This window comes from Peromyscus californicus, unplaced genomic scaffold, assembly GCF_007827085.1.
Source record: "Peromyscus californicus insignis strain IS unplaced genomic scaffold, ASM782708v3 Scaffold_11__1_contigs__length_118956290, whole genome shotgun sequence".
NCBI lineage: Eukaryota > Metazoa > Chordata > Mammalia > Rodentia > Cricetidae > Peromyscus > Peromyscus californicus.
The window spans coordinates 84,616,186-84,641,873 of NW_026294402.1; the positions used below are offsets into that span (position 1 = coordinate 84,616,186).

Sequence of the window (25,688 nt, forward strand, 5' to 3'; positions counted from 1 at the left end):
TGACTTGGAATTCAGTCTGTAGACCAGGCTGGCCTCAAATTCAGAGGTCCGTCTGCCTCTTCCTCCTGAGTGCTGGAATTAAAGGCATGCGTCATCACCACCTGACTGGTGCTAGGGACTAAACCCAGGGTTTAGCACATGTTAGGCAAATACTCTACCAACTGGGTTACATCCCCAATCTCTTCTCTCTGCCCCATTTGTCCTCCTTTTCTGACTTTCTCTTACCTCATTTTCTATGTCACCTCTGTTCCTCTTCCTGTAACAGCGCCCCAGACCTTAGTAGGTTCCAAGACTTAGCACCACTGACTCGCTGAGGAGGCACAGAAGATCCATGAAGACACCTCACAGGCGCAGAGGCAACATCCAGAGGACTCTAGCAGGACAGACAAACTCACCATCAAAGCAGGAGCCACAAGTCAGGACACAGAGTGTGCTGGGCTTTGGTGAAGCCCACACGTGGCCAGTTACCATTCCAGCGTTACACTCTGGGCTACGCCACAACATTTTTCTTGTTGTCTATATTTAACCCTGCCAGGAGACAAGGACACTTGCTCATTTTGTAGATGAGGAAACCGAGGCTCTCCAAGAGTAAGCCACTTGTTCAGGTGACATGGGGGGATTTTGTGGTAGGATTGGAACTACACATTGGTCTCCAAGTGACCAAGTAGGTGCCCTCCATTCTCCCTATCCCAGGGGCCTCCACCCTCTGGATGATCTATAATTATGAAATCATGAGACCATCCCTGGACCAATTCAATATTCAAGGCCTTTAAATCCTGCTTCTCTCCAGGTGACCAGGGTAACAGAGGGATGAGGCAGTCCCAGCACACCTGCAGGGCAGGACGTCTGCAACAGAAGACACCTTCATCAGACCAGGGATTTACACTCCAAATAGTAGCCATGCAGGCTCACCTCAGAGACATTGTCCTCAAAGCATGGCTCACTTCCAGAGGGGCATCTGCTTTATCATAAGTATGCATGCAGGAGCTGGAAAGATGGCTCAATGGGTAGACTATTTGCTGCACAAGTGTGAGCACCAGAGTTCGGATCCCCAGAACCCACCAAAACTCAGACAGGTATGCTGCCTTCTGTTCAATCGCAACATTCAAGACGGGGAGACAGGAGATCAACCATAGCAAGCTGACTGGCAAGAACAGCTGGAATCTAATCAATAAACAAAGCAGATTGATCAAGGAAGACACCTAGAGTCAACATCGGTCCTCCATATGCATGTACACACTGACTTCCATGAAATACCTGCACACACATGTGCCCACATTTGAAAGTGCGTGCAGGTATGTGCTTGGCAAAATCTATATGTTAAAATGCAATATCTAATAAAAATATATCTAATATCTATATATTAAAGTGAGCTTCAACTTCCATGGTTGAAAACACTATAAATCAATGGTGTATTTCAATTTACATCCAACTTACCAAGCATCACAGTGTAGTCCAGGCTACCGGAAATGTGTTCAGAAGACTCACATTATCCAACGGTTGGGCAAGACTATTTGACATAAAGCCCATTACATAATAAAGACCAGAACTGCTCATACCATTTGCCTCATACAGTTTACTTGAGAATGTCAGCTGCTTCCCTTCAACATCTCTCAGCTGACAGGAGTTGCAGGTCACTGAAGCTGCTGCCCTGGAAACAGCTCAAAACTCAAAATTAAATCATGGTTTCAACTGCATATTGCACAGAATCAAGTTAGAAATCCTAAAATGGGAGCCCCTTGTGTAGTATCAGTTCTTGGAACCGTGTTCCAGGACCTGTCAGTACTGATAAGTGATTCCTGTGTAGATTCAATGTCCACCTGCTGTCCAGATCACCTGAGAGACACACCTTTGTCTGGTGACTCCTGGTTTGGTTTGGTTATTTGGTTATTTATGGTGTGTGTGTGTGTGTGTGTGTGTGTGTGTGTGTGTGTGTGTGCATGTTTCTGACAGTACTAGACATTGAACCTAGATCCTCGTGCATACTGAGTTATATATTCATTGAGTTATATCCTTAGCCCTGAGACTCCTTCAATAGAGTTCTGAGAACTGGTCAGACATACTAAACCAGTTGTTCTCAGCCTTCCTAATGCTGCGATCCCTTAATATAGTACCCCATGTTGTGGTGACCCCAAACCATGAAGTAATTTTCATTGCTACTTCCTAACTGTAATTTTACTACTATTATAAATCATAATGTAAATATCTGTGTTTCCAATGGTCTTAGGGGACCCCCGTAAAAGCAACATTTGACCCCCCCACCAAAAGGGTCACAACCTACAGGTTGAGAACCACTGAACTAGACCAAATCTTAAACAACAACAACAAAAAAACAAAAACAAAAACAAAAAAACAATAAAAAACAACACCTCCTGGAATCTGTTCCCCTGGAACCTGAAAGGCAGAGTCTGACCAAAGAAGTTCAGGGGAGGAGGGTCCTTCAACCCTCATCAAAATGCCATGAGCTGCCAAGGAAGCTGAAGCAGGAGGATTACAAATTCAAGGACAGCCTGGGCTATATGGGAGGTAATAAGATAGAACTGCCTCAGAGGCAGTATTAATGCTACAGTAGCTCTGGAGCCTTTAATCCCAGCACTTGGGAGGGAGAGGCAGGTGAATGTCTGTGAGTCCGAGGCTACACCCTTGTCTACAGAGCGAGTTCCGGGACAGGCAGGGAGCCAGGGATACACAGAGAAACCCTGTCTTGAAAAACCAACTCCCCCGCCCAAAAAAAAGTTGCTGCCATAGACTCAGACTCCCTGTGGGGAAAATTAGCATCTTCTACTCGTAAGGGCTCAGTTTCCCCATTTGTAAAATAAGAATTAAAAAAAAAAGAAACTCTGGGGTGATGATACAAGTGGAACTAACCTGCGCTCCATGGGTACCAGGCCTGGTGTTAGGTTGGCTGAATTCACTTTTCTCCTTCAGAGGAATCCTGGCAAGGGCTCCTTAGTTCAAAATGTGCTCTGTCTGTTTATTTCCTATGAGGACCTTAAATGGATCCATTTCCTCCTTCAGACTTGCAAAATAAAGAAAATGGCCAAGTAGGTACCTGTGACTTCCTCAGAACAAACCCAGAAGCCTTTTGGGAGAAGTCAGGATAGCCCTCTTGTTCATTTATTCCAAGCCCTGGGGAAGGCTTAACAAACCCCCATGGAGATGGGGTTTCCGAAGATGGGGCACATAGGGCACTGAGCATCAGGCTGTGCCCCCTCCCACATGATGGGAACAGCCCTCAGGGCCAGGCCCCAACCCTTCCTTCCCTGGAAAAGAGCTGGAGTACAGTGGAGGGAGGGGACGGGGGAGGAACCAGTGTCGCCAAGGCGGAGGCTGGCGTCGCCCCACCTCCCTCCCATCGGCTGGTCTCCTAGGGCGCTCCACCGGACCGGGCATTGAGCCTCGCGATGTGGGCCGCGCTGTCGCTGCTGTGCGCCGGGGCCTGGCTGCTGAGTGCCCGGGCCACCACCGAGCTGACCGTGAACGCCATAGGTACGTGAGAGAGAGCGGGGCGCAGGGCTCCGGGGCGCACCGGAGGAGGAACGGGGAACCCCAGGGTGGTCTCGGGGAACCTGTGATCCGAGGGACAGGCCCGTGGGTGCCCAGAGTCCCTCTTGTCCAGGCCTAGGTACAGAAGCCCTCGGCCCTTTCTGCCCTCCGGCTGGGACAGCTGGGGACGCAGAACTTTCTTGCCCTGCTACGTGGAGCGGGACGTCCCAGCCTGTTCGGGCGCTTTCCGTGGCCATGGCCCCCAGGGATCTCCCTACGTTGGTTGTTAGTTGTTAGTCCGTCTGTTGCATGTTGGGGGATACTCCCTGCCCTGAGGAACACGCCGTACCCACAGCAGTTTTAACCCTAGTGCGTGTGGTGTTAACCTTAGTGCGGGGAAGAGCTGGATCAGAAAAGCAGCCCTAACTTGGCAAAGTGCAACACAAGACTAGCTAGTAAATGTTTTATTTCTGTTCACCGTTGGTCTCGGTAGCAACTCCTAAATGCCCGCTTGTGGGACAAAAGCACCCACAGGTAGCTTGTTCGGATAGATGTTTATTTATGGGACAGGGAATTTAGAAGTTAGGTTAAATGATTTTCGGGGGCAGCTGTTCTTATGCGCGCGCGCGCGCGCGCACACACACACACACACACACACACACACACACACACACACGCGCGCGCGCGCGCACACACACACATGTGCTCCCCACTTGCCATCCATTTTTAAGTGTAGAGAGCCCTTCAATCAAAGTCAGGACTTGGAGTAGGTGGTGGGCTGTGGTTTTCCAGCCCTGCTGTCCGTCTTTCAGCAGGACATACAAAACTATACTTTCTTTTTGTTAATGATTTTATTAGCATAGATTAATTAAACATAATGATGGGTTTCATTATTACATTTTCATACATGTATTTAATATACTCTGATCATACTTAAGCCTGCATAACCCTCTAGTGTCCCCCCCCATCCCACTTCCGCTTCTTCCTCTTCCCAGCTTGTCCCTTTTCTTTTCTCCTCCCTCCCTCCTCCCTCCCTCTCCCTCCCTCCCTCCCTCCCTCCCTCTCTCTCTCTCTCTCTCTCTCTCTCTCTCTCCCTGTTCCTCTCTCTGTCTTTCTCTCTCTCTTCCCTCCTCCCACCCCCCTCCCTCTCCGGCTTTAAATCTTTTTGTGACCCTCTGGGTTTTATTAGGGTTATTTACACCTTACCAACGGCTTCAGCACTAAAGAAAAGTATCTTCCCTCCCCCAGTAACTGTTAATTGCCTAGGGGTGGGATCTTGTGATTCCTCTCCACCCTTTTTTGGTTTTGTTTGTTCTGTTTTTAAACTCACTGTGTAGCCAAGGATGACCTTAAACTCCTGACCTCCTTGCCTCTATCCCCCAAGTACTGAGTTTACAGGCATGTGCCATGCCCTAGTCATACAAACATTCCTTTTGGAGAGATAGCTCAGTGGGAAAGGCACTTGGTATACACGCCTGAGAGCCAGAGATCCCCAGAACTGTGTAAAAACCGGCCAGGCACAGCAGCTACCTGTAATGGTAGCACTCGGGGGGCAATGATGAGGGGTCCCGGGGTAAGCAGGCTAGCTAGATTACTGTGAGCTCCGGGTTCAGTTAAAGTCTGCCTCAGTAAAGTGGAGCGTGATAGAGGAAAAGGTGACATCTCTGAGCATACACAGTGCACCCGTACACTGCACACACTCTATACATACATACACATGTAAAAATAATAAATGAATGAAATGAACAGTCATAATAAGCTTAGGATGGATCTGAGATTCCCCTAAGGTCATCTGTGCTTTCATCCACTGACACCGAGAAATTCTGGGGCTTTCTCCCCTTTTGCTGTTTTGGGAACCCCCCAAGAGGTGCAGCCATAAACTTCTGCCTGCTGCGGAACCTGGTCTGGAATGAGGTTTGTGTTTTCTGAAGGCTTCAGCCACAGCAGGCCCTTAGCCAGGGTTTGGAATCCCCAGAGCCCTGGGACCTGTCTTGAAGAACTATGCTTTTTCTTCCCAAGAGAAATGGCCCTGGCTTAGCTGCTGGAGCAGGTCTGGGGCTTGTGGATTGAGATGTAAGTGCAGTGTAGCAATGACCTTCATATTGCTGTGCTAGCATGGGTCACTGGGGACCCCTGGGGCAACATGGAGCCATTCCAAATGAGCCAGACACAGATGGATGGTGTCAGAGAAATCAGTCTAGGCCCTTTACTTCAAAACTGCTCATTTGACCAGGTGTTATTTATGATGCATGCCTGTAATCTCAGCACTCACAGAGCCAAAGCATGAAGAGTGTGAGTTCAAAGCTAGCCTGGGCTATATAGCCAGACACTGTCCCAAACACACATACAAAAATATATTTCCATTCAAGTTTACTGTTTAAGATTTAACAGCCAGGCGGTGGTGGCGGCGCACGCCTTTAATCCCAGCACTCGGGAGGCAGAGCCAGGCGGATCTCTGTGAATTCGAGGCCAGCCTGGGCTACCAAGTGAGTTCCAGGAAAGGCGCAAAGCTACACAGAGAAACCCTGTCTCGAAAAAAACCAAAAAAAAAAAAAAAAAAAAAAAAGATTTAACAATGACTTTTCATAGTGTAAAATATGTTTGGGGGAAAAAAAACTAGTAAAGGTCTTCAAAATAATTATGATTATTGCTCAATCTAGAATAATTTTTTTTAATTTATTTATTTATTATATATACAGTACACATATCCCTGCAGGCCAAAAGAGGGCACCAGATCTCATTACAGATGGTTGTGAGCCACCATGTGGTTGCTGGGAATTGAACTCAGGACCTTTGGAAGAGCAAGCAGTGCTCTTAACCTCTGAGCCATCTCTCCAGCCCTAGAATAATTTTTTTAATGTTTAGAAAGCAAAATAATTTTAATTGATGTTTTGTTCTTGCAGAAAAGGATACAGGGTGACTTAGTGTGAGGGGTCTCCTTAGGATAAAATTCTGTGGGACAGAAAGACAGGTGTTCAAAGAGAAAAAAAAATGTGTAAAATATCGAAGTCTTCGTTGTTGCTGTTGGTGGTGGTGTAGTGAGGCAGGGTCTTTTCTGTAGCCCAGGCTTCCCTCGAACTCTTCCAGATCCTTCCTCAGCTTCCCAAGTGCTAGAATGAGCAGGCTTGTGCCTCCATGACCAGCAAACCAGCCAACACTGTGTTTGTATGGGGGGCAGTAGATGCATGTATTATGTATGTTCTCATGTGTGGACACACATGTGAGCAGGTGCGTGTGGAGGCCCAAGGTTAATATCAGGGACTCTTCCTTGATTGTTCTTCTACCTTATTCATTGAGTCAGGGTCTACCAATCAAACCAATTTGGCTTGTGTTACTGGACGCACTCTGGGCATACCCCTTCTGCCGCCCCAGGCTGGAATTACAGGATCACTTCCATGACCCGTTTAGTCCTCTTGCTCTCATGGCCAGTACCTTAACTGCTCAGACCCATCTCCCTAGCCCAATGGTCTCGTTTTCAGATGTCAATACTTAATGTAAGGGGCTAGCAAGATGGTTCAAAGAGTCAAGATGCTTGCTTGCTACCAAGCCTAACACCTTGAGTTCAATTCTACGCGGTGGAAGGCAAGAACATGCTTCTGAACGTTGTCCTCTGACTACTACAGTCATACCATGGTATGTTCATGTACACATATCTACACACTGTAAAAAATAAAAATAAAAAATTTAAACATTTACCATACATTAGAATACATCTTTTGCAGCTATTTAAATTTAAAATGGAAAATTTAAATCACGTACAGTAAAATATTCCCAGCACCCCAAAAATTCTATTCCTGGGTAGACATGAAAAAACATCTACACCAGGTGCTGGTGGTACACACCTTTAAGCCCAGCACTTAGCAGGCAGATCTCTGTGAGCTTGAAGCCAGCCTGGTCTACAAAGTGAATTCCAGGACAGCCAGGGCTGCTACACAGAGACAACCTGTCTCAAAAAACCAAAACCAAAACCAAACCAAACCAAAAAAACAAAAACAAAAACAAAGAAAAGAAACATCTCACCCCTGATAGAGAACCAATGACAGACCAAAGTCCAACTTGATGACCAGTAAGTTTTACTGGGATTACTTACTGGATTGTGAGTGAGGGGTTAGTTACAGAAATAGAAATAACTCAAAGACAGCATCACCACAAGTCTGCCGTGGCGTGGGAGACAGCTCGGGAAAGCTGGAAACCTGGAGCTTGGCTGAGCTCTGCTTCTCCAGACAGTTCCCACCCAGCCTGGAGACCTGGTTTCCTTGGGATCCACACAGTGGAAGGAACGAACCAACTCCCAAAAGCTATCTTCTGATGTGCGCACACACACCAATAAATATCATTTAAAAATACTAAGTATACCACCAGTTGGGGGTGCTCAGTGGGTAAAGTGCTTGTGACATGTATGAGGACCTGAGTTCTGATCCCTAGCGCCCACCTAAAAAAGCCAAGTGTGGGGGCACACACCTGGAACCCCAGTGGCTGGGAGGCAGAAACAGAAAGACCCCAGAGCTTTCGGGCCAGCCAGTATAGCCAAGTGGCTGAGCTTCAGGTTCTTCCAAACACTCTGTCTCGAGAAATAAGGCGGAAAGAGATAGGGGACTCTATCCGAAGTCAACCTATGGCCTTCATACATGCACACCTGGCTGCCCACCTCCCCCGTGTACCACATAAAAATAGCAGTTTCTTCTTAAAATTTCTTGTGGTAACAAAGCAGAAAGGGTTGGGGTTCCTTTTTGTACTCAAGCACTAGCTAACCCACACCAGCCTCCTCTTTGGTATTTCGTAAATGCAAATCAGCGGGGCATGGTGGCAGACACCTTTAACGCTGGCACGCTAAAGCAGAGGCAGGGGGATCGCTATGAGGGCCTGCCAAGGCTGCATAGTGAGACCCTGCTTCAAATAATAATTCTATAAAAAGTAAAAAAAAATAATAAAAAGATAAGATAAAATGCAAGTCAGCTCTTCAGTGCCCTGCTTAGCCATAGACTCAATGTGATCACGAGGCACGCGCCGACCTAATTCTTCTTTTTCTTTTTCTACAGAAAAGTTTCACTTTAAGTCATGGATGACACAGGTCAGTGGCCAGCTTCTCCTTTTGAAGTTTCTCTTGTCGCAAAGCTTCCTGTTTGCAAACTAAAGTGTATCAGATTGAAGACAAAAGAGAGGAATTTTCCAACCTTGCTCTCTCCTGGGTCCTTCCGTGCTTTAAACTGACCAAACTCCGGGAAGGATCCAGTGAAGTAAACTTCCAAACGGGGTTGCCCAGTGATGAGCCTGGCAGAAGCCTTTCCTGCCTCCCCTTCATTATTGGAGTTTGTATTTGGAGCACTTTGCACAGTGGCTGCAGAATCTTTTGAGAACACCAGTATGTACCGTTTTGAAAAGGATGGGTTCTGCCATACACTTGGCTCCGCCATGAGCCACAGAGTCTGCAGGCCACCTGAGCTTGGCAGGTCTCCTCAGTGGGGTCTCCCCAACTCTTAACTGATGTCCTGACACTTGCATGGTCTTCACTCTGGCCACACGTCCCGGGAGGTAAAGGATTGCTTTGTAACTTCCTGATAGTGGCAGTCAAGAGCAAGAACGGAGTCCTATCTAACAGTAGCTCTGTCCTGAGAGAATGGCAGAATGAAAACCTCCATGGGCTGGGGATGCAGCTCAGTAGGTAGCGTGCTTGCCTAGCATGCACAGAACTCTGTGTTGATCCCCAGCACCGTATACCCCAGTCGTGGCGACATATGCCTGTAATCCCCGCACTTGGGAAGTAGAGGTAGGATCGGAAGCTTAGATGTCCATGATCGTCTTGTCTAGGGACATTAGGGGACATTAGACCAGCCTACATACACGACACCCTAAAGGACTCTTGGGGTGGGTGGGGGTGGATCTCTAAGACTCTCTCCGGTAAGCTTCACCTAGTCTCATGACTTGCTGCTGGTGTGTTTTGTTTTAGCACCAGAAGACGTACAGCTCGGTGGAATACAACTACAGACTGCAGATGTTTGCCAGCAACCTGAGGAAGATAAATGCCCACAACCAGAAGAACCACACATTTAAAAGTACTGGGGAGCCCCTTTTCCCCCAGGCCTCTGGGAGGAGGAGGGGTGGGAACATCTCAGATCTGGAAAGAAAACAATTAGCGGCACAGGCTGGTGAAAGGGTTTGCTCAGGGCTAATGGGTGTAGAGAGCAGGGACTCGGACTCTGAGGATGTGTTTGGTGAACCTCAGATAATAGCTCTGCAAAAGACATAAACTTAAATGGTGCTGCTAACCCTCTGTGGAAGTCATGAAGTTTACAAATGATTCGAGAGGAGCCCTGCCCCTGCAGCCCCCTGCCCACCATCTGAGGGTACAACCCACACACCTAGATCTGTTTGGGTTGCTGTGAGACCTGGACTCTCAGACTGCTCTGAGCCCCTGAGCGGTCTCTGGAATCACCCAGCGTCACTCCAGAGGGGTGAGGGTCTGAGGCGCAGGGTCAGTTGACCTTTCTATATTGAATCATAGGAAATACAGAATTTGACAGGAGCCAAGTTTAGTGGCTGTAAGTAGAACACTGGTAAACAAGAGCTCTTGGGTTTTTTGTTGCTGTTGTTTGTTTGCTTGTTTGTTTATTATCAATTAACTATGGCCTCTATTTCATGTGGTTTTGCTGGCTTGTTTTCCCTTCTCCTTTTCAGTGGCATTGAACCAGTTTTCAGACATGAGCTTTGCTGAAATAAAACGCAAATACCTCTGGTCAGAGCCTCAGGTTGGTGTAGTTCATTGTCAATAAATCTGGATCTTTTCACCCAAACCTGTGAAATAAACATTAAGCCTACTGTGTGGCCAGCTAGAGTCAGTCCTATCCCTAGCTGTGCCTAGGGGTATCCCTGAATTCTTGGAGAGAGCAGGAGGATCCATCTCTCAGCAGTCTCTTAGTGCAGGGCTCTGGCCTTAACAACAGGAACCCATGATCTAGAAGTAGCAGATAAAATACAGGTGTCCAGTAAAAGATGAATTTCAGATAGACCTTTTTTGAGATAGAGTTTTATGTAGGATCTTAATATTAATCAAGGCTAACCTTGAACTCCTGATTCTCTTGCATCTATTTCAAAAGTGCTGGGATTATGGATGAGTGCCCACACTCAAATTTTCATTTCTCACTCCCTTGTATATATGTGTATGCATGTGTGCTTGAATGTATGTGGTTGATGCATATGTGTGTGGTATATGTGTAGTGTGTGTGTGTGTGTGTGTGTGTGTGTGTGTGTGTGTGTGTGTATGTGTGTGTATGTGTTGAATGAAGAAAAAAAAGAAAGGACATGACTGCTCCAAGGTGTGGTAGAGCAGAAATTTTATTGTAGATAAAAGGAGAGTATAGGGCTGGAGAGATGGCTCAGTGGTTAAGAGCACTGACTGCTCTTCCAGAGGACCCGGGTTCAATTCCCAGCATCCACATGGCAGCTCACAGCTGTCTATAACTCCAGTTCCAGGGGATCCGACACCCTTACACCAATGCACATGAAATAAAATTAAATTAAATCTTAAAAAAAGAGAGAGAAAGAAAGCATAGCCTGAGACAGAGACATCTGGGAGAGTCCCGAATGGACATGACTCTGAGCCATATGGAGGGTGCAGAGGGAGAAAGAAGAGAGGGGAACCAGGTGCAGCAGCCAAGAGGGCAAAGGTGAAAAAGAGGACAGGTGACCAAAATGACCAGATTATACAGGGAAGAGCCTCTGAGGGAAGGGCAGCCCAGCCCCTGCCTGGGCTGGAATGTTTGGAGCCATACCCTGTAACAAGTAGGGACTGGGGGATGCTGGGAGAACCTGGCAGCCAGGTCTGCTTTGATGTGTTAAATAGGCACCTCAGCCACTTGTCCCAGGGTTTGAGACTTAATATGTGGTATATGAATGTGTGTGGTAGGTGCATGTGTGTGGTGTGTGCATGGTATATATGTGTATGCTGTATGTGTGTGTGATAGATGCACATGTATGGTGGATGCATGTGTGTGGTGTATGTGTGCATAGTGTATACGTGTGTGGTATATTCGTATGTGTAGTGTATGCGTGTGTGGTGGATGCATGCGTGAGTACACTTGCCTACACATTGACACATGCACATGAGGAGGGCACAGGTTAGCATCCCTATTTTCCTCTAATGCTCGCCACCTCATTCTTTTAATTTTTTTTATGTATTTAGGTGTGCATATATGTGTGTCTGTACATATACATATGTGTGTATATTTATATGCCATATTATGTGGGTACCTGTGGAGGCCAGAAGACAGTATTGGATCCCCTGAAGTTGAAGTTATAGTTGTAAACCTCCTGACATGGGTGCTGGGAACCAAACCAGGGTCTTCTAAAAGAACAGCAAATAACCTTAGCTGCTCAATGCCAACCCATCTCTCTGATCCCTTCACCACTTTTTTTTTTCTAGACAAGATCTCATTATGTAGCCCTGACTGGCCTCAAACTCGTTATGTAAACTAGGCTGGCCTTGAACTCACAGAAACCCACTTGCCTCTGCCTCCTAAGTGTTAGGATTAAAGGCATGTGCCACTATGCTTCTACCTTAACCTAGAGCTCATCCATTGACTAGACTAGCTGATCATCAAGTCCCCAGGATCTGTTCCCCTACCCCCACCCTGGCACTGTGGTTACAAAGGCACACAGTTGTGAGGACTCTACCTACTGAACCATCTCCCCAGACCTCTCACTCCCTTTTAATGATTCCATTTTAATTATGTTTGGTTGTTTCAGAATTGTTCAGCCACCAAAAGTAACTACCTCCGTGGTACTGGCCCCTACCCCTCCTCCATGGACTGGCGGAAGAAAGGAAATTATGTCTCACCAGTGAAAAATCAGGTATGCATGGCACTCCCCACATTTTCCCTCCAAAACAGCCATGTGGTCAGACATCGTGCTAGGATGGAGAACTCAGATGCTCACAGCATCTTTGCAAGCATAACCCTACTTCTGCCTTTCCCCTTCTTCTCTCCAGTTTTCTCCTCTGCAAGGCTTTAGATGCCATTGCTTTAAGGTTTGACAGCTCTGGAGGATGAAAATGGCCCTCTATAAGGCTAAAGTTCCTGCTTCCCTGCTCTGCACACTGTCCCAAATCCTCCCATGACCTCCAGGTCCGTCTTGCTGAGTTGCTCCAAACACATGCCCTGAGCCCTTGGAGTCCGAACACCAGGACTCTTTCTGCCTGAAAAGCATCTTTTTCTCCCATCCCTCACACCCTCCTCGGGGTACCAGGCTGCAGGCACTCTCCTGGCTGGCTGCCTTTGTGGAGTACTTCCAAGTGGTTAGTGATGGGTAACCCGGCCCAGCATCTCTCCCATGCATGCCCTGGGCTTAGTGTGTGTGCATGTGTGGGTGTGTGCTCGGGGTGCTCAGAGAGCCCTCTGCAGAGCACAGTAGACTTGGCCAGGTGCCTGCCTTTTTCCCGGGTTCTGGGAGATTTCAGTGCATACTTTCTTCTGAAGACCAGACCCCATGCTCTGCTGTTCCTGCTGCACTCTGCTCCCTCCCCTCAAGATGACACCATAGCAGTATTCTCAAAAATGCTGACTATTCTCTCATTTCCAGGAAACTGAAGTTAAGGTGGCCTTCCTAGAAACAGTTGGTTTTATTCCAGAACTATCCACAAGAGGCATGGCTTTTTTACGAGAGTCATGTGGTGCAAAAGGCATGTGGCACAGCTCCACATCTTTGCAGGCTCACCACAGCCTAGAGCCTGTCGGGTTAGCCAGATGTGTTAACCATATTCCAAGGGAGCGAAACAAGCTTCTGCCCTAGCAGGAAATGTGGAGAGCAATAGGGACCCAAAGGCAGTGTTCAAGTCCTGTAGCATCTCACGGCGATTCAGCATGGGAGCCTAAGCCTGCTCACTGGACAGGTGGGAAGCAGATGTCCCGAGTTCTGTTATTGAGACCCTAGGCCACCAGCTAGGACTGGGATAGGAACAAGGCCATTATTTAGGGGTGTATTCGACATCTTATGGTGGCTACTTTGTGGTGATAGACTGTGGCCATCGTACCCCACATTAGCTCTGAAAGTCCCCTTGAGCTGCCTAACTGTCCAGAGGGAGAAAGTGAGTTGCTAGCTCAAGATCCAGGATAAACAAGAGGGGACTCAAATCCAGGTCTCTGCCAGGGGTAGTGCCACTCTCCTGCAAGCCCCACTGAAGCAGCAGGATCTCAGATTCAAGGGTAGCCTCAGCTACATGGTGAGACCCTATCTCCTCAGATTCAAGGGTAGCCTCAGCTACATGATGAGACCCTATCTCAAAAAAACAAAGCTAAGAAAAACAAAAGCCAGGTCTCTGCCCAAGTCAAGGGCCAGTTCTGCTGCTTTCCACAGTGCCTGCAGCCGCCTCCATTGTGGCTAAGCATCCTCTTTGACCTTCTGTGTGTCCTTTTGACCAGATATATTTCCTTCTCCGAAGGGAAAGATTCAAGAGGGAAGACTAGGTGCATTTGGCTTTTAAGGAAGGAATTTAGGAGACATTTAAAAAGTGGAATGTGGAAGACAAAAACCAGCAAGGAGACAAGAATGAATGTTTGGCCTGTTAGCTCAGGCCTGTTATTAACTAGCTCTTACACTTAGATTAACCCATTTCTGTTAATCTATGCATCGCCACGTGGCCCGTGGCTACCGGTTCTCTGACGTCTTGCTCTTCGGGTAACTGAATCAAGTCTCCCCGACTCCACCCTTCCTTCTCACTGTATCTCTCCTCTACTCTGCCCTTCCTTCTCCCTGTATCTCCCATTGGCTCTCCTGCCCAGCCTTATTCTGCCTGGCTGTAGGCCAAATCAGCTTGTATTATCAACCAATGAGAGCAGCACACAATCACAGCATACAGAAGGATCCTTCCACAGCAGTCTTAAGTTAATCTTCTTCCACAGAATGAACAGATTTCTGGGGACACTGCTACCCAGATCACACAGCTAATAACGAAAGAGCTACGATTTAGTCTGACAGAGTCCAGTACCAGACACCTAACCTGACCTAACCTTCTAAAGGCGTAGTGAACTGGGAACTTGCCAACAGCAAGGGCGTTGGGTGGAATGAGATTAACAGAAAGATGTGAGAAAAGGTTCCAGAAAGAACTTTGGTGACTCCTGTTGGAAAAGAGTAGGAAAGAGAAGATCCAACAGAGGACTCAAGGTAGGAGAGCTAGAGGCTGTAGAATAGGCTCAGGAGGGTTTCTGGCCCTAGCATGGTAGGGGAATTGTTCAAAAGGCCCAGATTGGGAGTCCACTGGGCTGGTCAGGACTGCTCCTCGGGAGCCTCGGTTGCTGCATTATGGAGGAAGGATGCCAGCCTCCTGAACATGTGCAGGACAGCATGGACAGACGTACTAGCTGGGGCTTGTAGAGAGCAAAGGCATCCAGGGACCAAGGTTCCCACCCTGGTAAATGGAGCGGTGTCATGAGGGCACAGTCATTGACTCCCTCTACCCATGTGTTTTCTCTAGGGGACCTGTGGCAGCTGCTGGACTTTCTCCACCACGGGGGCCCTGGAGTCTGCTGTGGCTATCGCCAGTGGGAAGATGCTATCTTTGGTAAGAAATCAGCCATAGGCCATTTCCTGCAGACCACCTTTCACCACTATGCCTGGGTCTTCAGGCTCATTCATGGTGTCAGCCAAGAGTCCTATTTCTATCGGATCTCATGCCCCACTCTTGAGGACGTTTAGTCTGGGAATCTCAACTGATGTGTTTCCCAGAAAGGAGAAGAGTGAAGAAAATGCCCCGAGGGCTCCTTCTTGAGCGGATGTGGGTGGCCATCACATTCCTCAGTTTTTCAGCCTGGTACTTCACCAAGAAGATCTCTGGACAGTAGACACTGTCTGGGAGACTTTCCTTCTAGGAGCTGTGCTCCTTCTCATGCTTGGTTATCATGCAGGGAAGAGCTAAGGCCTATGTGTCCATCCACTAACCCCCAAGAGAAGGGTGTCACCTGTGAACGAACTATCCCACTGTGGGGAAGAGGGAGAGTCGAGCAAGGTCAATTTTGGCCGTGAGAGCCTGGGTTGAGGAGTTATGGAGCAGTGTCTCTGGCCCTGAACTTTTCCCTCTAGCATACACGATGAGATGCATAGTTCACACTGTGCACACCCCTGCAGGACAAGTGCTCATTAGGAGGGCCTGTTCACACCCTCTCGCCGGCTTTGCAGCCACGTCATTTTGAGCCCCTCCCAGCATGTGCCAGCTGCAGGACAGACACCCTGGGATACACAGAGATGGCCTTGTCCCTGGGGGACCTTGCAGGGTCATTGCCGCACAACACCAATCAGGCTACAAACGTGAATGAGTTAGTGAGAGCTGACACTTCAGAGCAGCACCTCCCCGGCCTCTCTGCCGTCTTCTCACTGGGTCTGTGCTTCTTCCTCTAGGCTGAGCAGCAGCTGGTGGACTGTGCCCAGAACTTCAACAATCATGGCTGCCAAGGGTATGTGCCGGAGTGGGAGAATCCACTCTTTCTCATCTCCCTCATTTGCAGCTATCAGATTCAGTCACTGCTACAGTCATGAAATCCCATCCACCCCATGGGTAGAATCTAAGGGTCTCAGAGCTGGAAGGTTCAGGGCTGAATCCAGCCTCTTCCCAAGAAGTCACCCAGCCCCGTCCTCAACATGGTCAGCTGACCATGGAAGTATCTGGAGTAATAGCCAAAAGAATAGAAAGGGGAGGAAACACATGGCCCTCCAAAACCCAGATCCGCGCGTGGAAAGCTGATTGGCCCTTAGACAAGTTCCCTGAAACACAAAGCTGCTTGTGAATTGTGGAAATGTGTCCATGCATAACGCTGTACTGGGCTGGCTTCCTGGCCATCCTCTCAATAAGTAACTAACTCCCATTTTCACAGTGACATTAGCCCTCCTCTCTTTCCCCATGTGAGCTGCTCTCTGAGAGGGTTCTGTGTGGTTAGTCAGGCTTCTGTGCATATAATATGCAGAAAGTCCCTTAGGTCCCCAAGGACATATTCTCAGCCTTGACTTCAGTCGGGCCCGGCCTTGCCCGCACTGCTCCTCTGTGGGACATCCCACGAACCATCTTCTACTCTGACAGCAGGGATTCAGGGCTGATGCTATACAGCCTGCCAGGGATCCACGGGGCGCTTAGGTGCCCCTCACTTTTCGTCTCTTTCCTCTGTACAACTTCACACCGCCCATGGTAAAAGGCTGCCTCCTGGGCACACTGGAGCCTGACCGTCTTTTGATGTCTGTTTGCTTTGGTTCATGACATTACTTTCTTTTTCATTCAAGTGCCAGTTCCCACCATATCCCCCTGTGGACCTAGGTACAGTTGACCCAACAGACAGCAGACCATACAGAGCTGACATTCCTCAGGGTTGAATAAGCCATGCACAAGCATGCCATAGGTCAGGTGGTAACACGGGTTTTAGGGAGAAGGGCAAGGGCTGGACAGAGTGGGGTCTGCCGAGTGAGTTTGCTTGTTTTTGTTTGTTTGTTTTGGGGGAAGTAGGAAGATGAGAAGGATTGACCTTCAGAATCTTTAAAGTCTGAATTCAGATTATGGCCTGGGCATGGTGACCCACTTTTCTGAGCTTCTACCTGGGGCTGACATGAGGGGTCAGGCAGTGTGTCTGTGGAACACAGTCCATGAGGATGCCTGGTGTAGACGGCATTGTGGTGACAGTGATTCCTTCAGCCCTCTGAGGGGCTGCCTGCTTCTCCTGACAGGGGCCTGGTTTCCAGGGGTCTCTACCCCAGAGGGGCACTTCTGGCTCCTGCAGACCCCAGTGACTGAGACCAGGGACACATTGCAGACCTCTCAGAGACCTCTGCCGCTGGAATGTGCCCTACCAAGACCCCAGTGATCCAGGCAAGGGCAAGCATCACCAAGCTCCAGTACTAATGCCCACTTCTATCTGTGGGGCCAGGCCCAGAAAGGCTTATGTGTGTGTCCTTCTTACAGAGGTCTCCCCAGCCAGGCCTTCGAGTACATCCTGTACAACAAAGGCATCATGGGAGAAGACGCCTACCCTTACAGAGGCAAGGTAACTGTGGGTGGCCTCAGCTGTGTCTCTTCTGTCCCCATCTCATCTCACCCTCATCCCCCTCCTTCCTGCTGCCGATCAAATCTGGGCTCTTCACGGTGCTTGCTGTGCCCTCTGCTCTTACCGGAGACCTCTGGTCATTCCTGCCTCGGTAGTACCATCTCTCTTTCCTGAGTGCCCTTCCTCAGGACCCTCCCGCCTCAATTCAGCTTGCCTTCTTCCTTCGTGACTCCATTGGTCCATCCCAAGTCACCACCCCATCCGGAGTTTGGCCTCCCTTCATCAAGAAACCCCTAACTGGCCTCATCCTGCGGCTCTCTGATCAGCTTGGCCTATATACCCACCTTGGTCAAAGCACAACGGAGACTCCTGGGGTCTCCTTCTCTCCCCACGGGCCAGTCTTTCCCATCGTCGTGCCCACAATTCCTAGCTCCTGGAAACCAGGTCCCCTCCCTCCAATTTCTGCCTGGTGACTTAATCTCTGCCCACCTCTGGTTGGCACTATTCCCTGGACTGTCTCTCTAACCCTGCTACATAGGTTCCAACATGGCTTCTCTTTCTGAGTTTCCTTGGGCGAGCTCAGGTCCTTCCTCTGACAAAGCAGTATGCGTGTCCCAGACAGCACAGAACTGTCTCCTGGCCCTGGGTTCTAAACACCTCGAGGACAAGAATACTTCTAAGTCCCTCTGGAGTGCTACAGTCAGCAAGGCCCTAGTGCACGCCAGCTGCTTAGAAAATGTTGTCAGCCTTCCCAGGGAGGGTGGGGCCTCAGCCTCAGGCTAATCATCTAATCTATGGTCTCTTCCTTGTGCCGCCCTGAACAGGATGGTCACTGCAAGTTCAACCCCAAAAAAGCTATCGCGTTCGTCAAGGATGTTGCCAACATCACACTCGTGAGTACTGGGTCCATCTCTAGCTAGGGAATGTGTTCTGATATGGAGGCCACAAGAGCAGTTCTTCATCATGGCTCATTACTGATGGAGGAGTCTGGGTTACTTTCGGCTCCTGCTCACCATGAAGGCTGTGTGATGGAAGATAGGACGGGAATCATGGAGTGACAGGGGATGCCCTGGGTTCTGAATGCCACATCTCTATGAGGCTCTGTGCTTGTGGTTCTGTTTTCTTGTCTGAAACGCAAGTGATAATCTCCACCATCTCACGAGAGGATGGAGCATACAGGTCAGCACGTGAGAAGATGAGGAGCCTGAACTCGGTCAGGGCAGGCTAGGTTTTGCTGCAGCCACAACTCTCCTCAAGACTGGAGGGCATAGTGTGTCTCACTCCTGTCACCTGTTTGTGGTTTAGGCGGGGCTGGGTGAATCCTGTGTTGTTGGCCTCACTTCAGCACCCAGGCTGAGGGAAAGAGAGTGATAAATCATACCCCTAATAAGTTATGTCACACCTTGAGTACTTGGAGAAACACATTTAGTTTTCCTGGTGAGGCATTAATAGATGCCTGCTCACCCCAGCAAGGGTACCAACAACAGACCAGAGTAATCCCATTGCACCCAAGTCTGACTTGGTGAACCCATGAGTTGTTGGGCTTACTTACAGGAACATGAATGACCTCAAAACAGCTGTACCACCAAAATGTCCCAACCTAGAGAGGATGACAACTTCCCGTCGCTGCATAGACTTAATGAACATGCCACCTCCTGTGTACACTAGAACCTGCAGGGACCACATGAATTTTATATAGCTTTGACAGGGACTCAGGAGGGAGGAAGTAGCTGGAACCTCTGGTGAGGGTCTAAGGGCCCTCCCTTCCTCCTCCCATGAGGGAACGTCAGCAAGTCAAATCTTGTTGGATCTAATCGGGGCTACTCTGATTATAAGACAGTAATGGCTGTCATACTTGAAGGACAGCATTCCCTAACACACACTCATGCCCTGCTTTTCCAAGAGAACACGTGAGCATGCATGAATGCCCCCATGAGCCTGGTAGGCACGGGCTCAGTCTGACAGGCCTGTGTAGGATGTGAGAAACCTCCATGATGTGTGCAGGTGATGGGGCGTGTACTCATAAACAGATTCGGGACACAAACATGTAGTTTATGTAATGATAGCAGCTGCCATCTAATTGAAGGGCATGCCAAGCTCTCCATAGTAATAACAGTTAGGAGTGGTTAGAGGCAGTATAGAGCCACCTGACAGACATTATCTCCAAATAACCTAGGGCATGAATGTGGTTATTACCTTCATTTGACAGATGAGAAAACTAAGTCTCAGAGGAGCTAACTGCCCAGGAGCTAGGAGGTGGGGCTGCATCTGAACTGAGAAATGTCATTCCAGAACTGAGGTTCGCCACCCCAGCCACACAACCTGCAATGTTATCGTCTCCTGAAAAGAACCTGTTTTTAACGTACCCACCAAGACTGGCCCTCTGAGCCACTGTATTCCACTATGAAGTGAAAGAGACTCTCAAAGGCTACCTTTTGCCTAGTTCCCAGAAAGAATCTTATAAGGAGCATCAGCAGAGCCAGAAGAAAAGGGCAGATCTCTCAGACAGGACCAGACAGGACAAGGGACAGCTGTAGAAACAGTGCCAGCCACAGAGGTTCTGGCCCTTATGTGGGCAGGCCTCTGTGATCTCCTGGGCTCCCAAGACCTCTAGCCATACTTGGAAGGAGCCTCATGCCTGAGGGAGGACACACTGAGTACTCTGTCTCCTGCCCTTTACTTCCTTTCTCCAAGCTCTGGCCTCCACTCACTGAACTGCCTGCCCACTCCCAAGCATCTCATCACTATAGCGCCTGCTCAGTTTTCCCCAGTTGGGACATTTTGAAACACCTGAAGGTGGGAACCCCCCACCCTGCCTGGGAGGGAGGCTTTTGAAGTCTACCAGGTGTTTCTGGCTGCTGCTCTCACCCTGCCTCCAAGAAGCTACCATGGCTCCCTTCTGCCTCCCTTCCCCCACTGAAGTGGTAGGTCCTACTCAGAAGGCCCCTGGCCTTGGCTGATCTTCTTGTTTCCACCGTGGTCTAGGACTTTACCTGTTTGTGGATCTGTAAAATCTGTGTTCCACTACTGAAGGTCCCTAGATTGTCTTCGTGAACGTGGAGTATTGGGAGCGGAAGCAAGGGTGCCACACTCATCTCTGCATCCTTCACAGTCCCTGGCCTTGATGGTCAGTTGTGACTGAGAGAATGAATGGTGGAGCTGTGTGTAAGGATGTGAGGGAGACAAATGAGAGATTTGCAGACACTCAAAGTGAAGGCAAAGGCTGAAGCCCCAGGGGAGCTAGTTCAGTTTGGGAGGAAGAACTATAAGGCAGATAAAAACCCAAAGAGGCCAGAGGTGTAGCTTAGTCTTAAGATGAGTTGCTTAGCATGCACAAGATTTGATCCCTGGGTTTGATCTCCAACACAACAACAGAGGCCAGGCATGGTGGTGTATATCAAGTGTAGGACACTTGCCTAACAAGTTCAAGAGCCTATTCAATAAACTGTTTATTTTGATTTTTTTTATTTTGTTTTTTAGACAGTCTTTCTATTATGTAGCTCTGGCTGCCCTGGAACTCAATATGTACAGCAGGCTAGTCTTGAACTCCTAGAGACACACTTGCTTCTGCCTCCCAAGTGCTGGGGTTAAAGGTGTGAGCCACCTCGCCCAGGTTTAAAAGGTTTTTAAAAGATAAATTTTATCAGTGCCAGGCATGGTAATCCCAGCACTTGGGAGATGCAGGCAGGACGATGGGGAATCCAAGGTTATCCTGTTATACAAAACAAGTTCAAGGCCAGCCTGGACTACCTAAGACCCTGTCTCAAAAACTAATAAAAACAATCCAAAGGGTACTGGCACTCTCCATAGGAAGGTGGGAGTCTGTATCACTGCTGAGTGCCGGGGGCTATTGTTCACCTGCACCGCTCTAGAATTCTAGCCCCTACCTTGAGGCAACAGGCCCTAAGTATGGTGGGGGAGGTGGCAGAGGCTGTGCAGATCTGTCAACCCTCTGTCTGTCTGTCCACAGAATGATGAGAAGGCGATGGTAGAAGCTGTGGCATTACACAACCCTGTGAGCTTTGCTTTTGAGGTGACTGAAGATTTTATGTTGTATCACAAGGGCATTTACACCAGGTAAGCTGGGGACCTGAGAGTCAGAAGGGACAGGACTGGGTGGGCCTCCTCAAACCCAGCACATGGCCTCCAGCCCAGCCTATACTCTTAATTAGACAGAATTCAGGAGACTCAGCATGTGTTCCTTCCATCCATTAGTCTTCTTGCCGCTCTGAGTGTCAGGGAGCAAGTCTCTACCCCGGGTAGGGGGAGGGGGGTCACAGAGAATGCCACAGGCCAAGCTATTGTGACTAAGTCATGACAAGGCCAAAATCCATGTCCAGAGCTCTGTGGTCATCTACAGAGGGCTGAATCCAGTCAAGGTTCAAAAACATAGTCAAGTATTTCAAGATGGGGTTAAAGATGTAGCCATTTGGTGAGTGCTTGCCTTGAATGCACACACCCTGGGTTTGCTCCCGAGCATCACATAGATGGTACATACCTATAATCCCAGCACTGAGGAGGCAGAGACTCAGAAGCTCAGAGTCATCCTCAGCTATATAGTAAGCTAAGGCTAGACTGGTATGCATGAAACCCTGTCTTAAAAAAAAAAAAAAAGAAGAAGAAGAAGACAGAAGATGGGAAAGGAAAAGCAGGTGTTCTCAAACATCAGAATCCTGTGCTGGAGGGTTCACTGTCTGGTTCTTCAGGAAGACCAGATTCCTTAGCACCCAGGGCGTCATGGACAGTAGGCAATCACTCAATTGCTGAGCTGCACTATGCTCCACTTAGTATGTCTAATGTGGGATTTCCTGTGCCCACACCTCTTAGCCTGCCGATTTGGTGGCAGCAATGAGTTCAGCAAGGAGTCTCCCTAGCCACTCCCTGCTCTCCAGGCTCCTTCATGTCCTCTGTTCTCTAGCCACCCCTAGAATGTTCCTGTTCTCCTGGGCTTTGCCCTCAGCCCTCTATGCGGTTGTCAGATACAATTGTAAATCCACAGCCGACTATTTGCTAAGAATATCCATGGCTCACCAAATCTCCTCCAAGTATTAGACGCATGCTTAGATCTGAGGGCCCCCTGCCAATTCAGCCTGGGTGGCCAAGGAGACCTCCGACCCTGTGTTCCTCCAGCCCCAATGCTACTTGGAAGTCTCTGTGTCTGTCAACAGACTCACATCCCTGCTGCTGCTGCTGAGGGAGAGGCCAGAGACACAATAGGGTGCTCCCACTCCTCTCCTGCCTATCCCAGCCCATCATCTCCTCCAGATGCCTCCTCATTGGCTTGGTCTAGACATCCCTCTCCCTTGCAATAAACAGACACCCTGGCTCCTCCTCCATTGAGACCCAGAGTCCTTCTGAAGTGCTTTGTTGGCCATGAAAAGTTGTGTCTAAGGGTGTGTCTAGTGAGTGTATACAAGTGTGCATACATACGAAGGCCAGAAGTCAACCTGCCTATGATGGTGCACGTATATGTGTATGCGTATGGAGGCCAGAAGTCAACCTCTGGTGTCTTCCCCAATTACTCTCTTACTTTTTGAGACTGTCTCTCACTGGACCTAGAGCTCAATGATTCGGCTAGGATGGCTGGCTAATGAGCTCCAGGGATCTGTCTCCACCTCCCCAGCACTGGGATTATAAAAGTAGGCTGGCTTTTTTACATGCATGCTGGGAATCTGAATTCAGATCTTCAAGACTTGTGTGGCAAGCCCCTTGACTGAGCCATCCCCCCAGCCCTATGACGACTTGGGCATAAATACCCAAGGCTCCCCATTACCCAGGGTCTCAGCTTGGCTTTGGGATCTTGGTAACTTTGCTCCCTCTTTCTCTGCACTCATCTGCCATTGAACCTCCCTTCTTGTCTCTTCTTTCTCTCCCCGACTCTCTCGCTCCAGCCACATGGAAGAACATAAAGTTTCATGTTTATCTTCTGCTCGTCAAGGAAGTTTCTTCACTTCTCACCCCCTGGGTTAGATCCCACTCCTTGGGGCTCCTATCCCCTAACTCACTGGCACACCCCTCAGACCATTGCAGGGCAGCCTCTTTGCCCGACTGCCCCCTGCCCTGTACCTGATACAATTGTGACACCTCCTTGTCCATTTAATTTCCATATGCCTTGGGATTGTTTTGTTTTGTTTTTTGTTTTTGTTTTTGTTTTTTTGAGACAGGATTTCTCTCTGTAGCCCTGGCTGGCCTCAAACTCACAGAGATCCACCTGCCTCTGCCTCCAGAGTATTAGGATAAAAGGCATGTGCCTTTTTTTTCCATGTCCATTGAATCAACACGTGGCCACTGCAGTTTGCCTCTTTTTTTTGTTTTGTTTTGTTTTTGTTTTTCGAGACAGGGTTTCTCTGTGTAGCTTTGTGCCTTTCCTGGATCTTGCTCTGTAGACCAGGCTGGCCTCGAACTCACAAAGATCCGACTGCCTCTGCCTCCCGAGTGCTGGGATTAAAGGCGTGTACCACCACTGCCCAGCCTAGCAGTTTGCCTCTTGAGGTCATGAAATTTCTCATGGAGGCCAAATGGCAAGTCTACATGTTTGTCATAAGCACAAGTTGGTTTTTAGAAGGAACGCAGAAGCAACAGAGCAGTGGATTGAGTTCTAGCTGGGCACTGTTGCCGGCAGAAGTGCGGCAGGGGGCTACTCTTCTTGTTGGGAGTCAGAGGTGTCCACTGTGGAGCGAGGCCAGTACTGTGGAGACTGCAGGAGCAGAAGGACTTAGAACTCAGGGCACTCATTCTCTCCCATTATGGTTGAGGCATAGCTGATTGACACCCAACACACCACCCTCCCTCCAATGGGAAACATCTCTCTACATCACTAGAGGGCCCTTGTTTGTGACAGTCCTGGCCTTTATCCTTCCTATACTGCAAACCTTTGTAAATTTCATTTTCATTTCCAGCACCTCCTGTCATAAAACTCCAGATAAGGTAAACCATGCAGTCCTGGCTGTTGGCTATGGAGAGCAGGATGGAATTCTCTACTGGATCGTGAAGAACTCTTGGGGCACCCAGTGGGGAGATAAAGGGTAAGTAGCCTGTAGGTCCCACTGCTGGGGCACATGTTGCTCAGGTCTAGAGGCACCCCCTGAGTGTGAGGCATCTCTACTTCAAAGTCACAGGAGTTGGACAGCAAGCTCTAGCCGGGCCAGGAAAGGGGGAGTATGAGAACGGAACCTTCACATGCCAAGGCCCTGTAAGCAAGACCCCTCATAGGATCCCAGGTCCCAACAAGTCTTCTGCAGGGGACAGGAGACCAGTTGGCTTAAAGGGATCTGTAGCTGAAGGATGGAAACAGTCAGACCTCAGCATCTTGCTGGGAGAAAACCAACCTCTGAAAGAGTCTGAGAAATGAAAGCAAGGAATTTGCTACAGTGACAGGCCCTCCTTTGAATCAGGAAGGGACACAGAGACAGACAGACTCACACAGACACACACACACACACCCACACACCTGAAAAGGAGAGCTTTTATTGTTGGGAGGTCCTAGTGGTGGTTAGGTAGCTATGTCAGGCTCTGGACCGAGACAAGAAGGGAGCCTCCATCAATTCTGGGTAGAAGTAGACTATGCAAAGAGAAAAAGAAATGAGTTACAAAGTGAGGCCAGCCATTTCCTGCTGATAAAATAAGCCTGCGGTAGCTGTTCTGTGAATAAAATTCAGAGGGCCTAATCCCTGGAGTCATGTCTTGGTTTGCAGCAGAACATTCTAGAAGGCTGTGTGGTACAGGTGCCACTTAGTCAGGCCTGAATCCTTTCTCTCTGCCCAGGTACTTCCTCATTGAGCGTGGGAAGAACATGTGTGGCCTGGCTGCCTGTGCCTCCTACCCCATCCCTCAGGTCTAAGCCAAGGCTGCAAAGGCAGCTAGCTGGTTGGCAGACAAAGTGACGAACCAGCCCTTCGACGGAAATCCTATCCTGGAGGAAATTGTGGGGAAATCCACCCAGAGGGCCCCTCAGTCCTGCACTGAGCCTAGAAGCCTAAAGACTTCTAAGTGAGGAAGAAGAGCTCCACCAGCAACAAGCCCACCCATGTGGCAGTCATTACCAGCCACGTGCCTTGAATGTGGTTTTGAACTGACTCAAACCCACACGGACTACAACCTTCTTTCTTTCCAGCTCTCTTCACGTAGAGAGAGCTCCAGTGACTGCCTTTTCTGGATTGTATATTCAATAAACACACAGTGAACACCTCC

At 48.9% G+C, this 25,688-nt stretch overlaps 1 protein-coding gene across 1 annotated transcript; it reads left to right on the plus strand.

Moving 5' to 3' along the window:
* Positions 1-3,344: 3,344 nt before the first annotated feature.
* Ctsh (cathepsin H) lies at positions 3,345-25,688 on the plus strand. Its single transcript, XM_052716660.1, has 12 exons — positions 3,345-3,489; positions 8,526-8,557; positions 9,434-9,539; positions 10,162-10,232; positions 12,229-12,333; positions 14,951-15,037; positions 15,871-15,926; positions 17,417-17,498; positions 18,323-18,391; positions 21,469-21,575; positions 24,398-24,523; positions 25,263-25,688. The coding sequence occupies exons 1-12, from the start codon at positions 3,405-3,407 to the stop codon at positions 25,336-25,338; spliced, it is 1,002 nt and encodes a 333-aa protein (XP_052572620.1). The 5' UTR covers positions 3,345-3,404; the 3' UTR covers positions 25,339-25,688.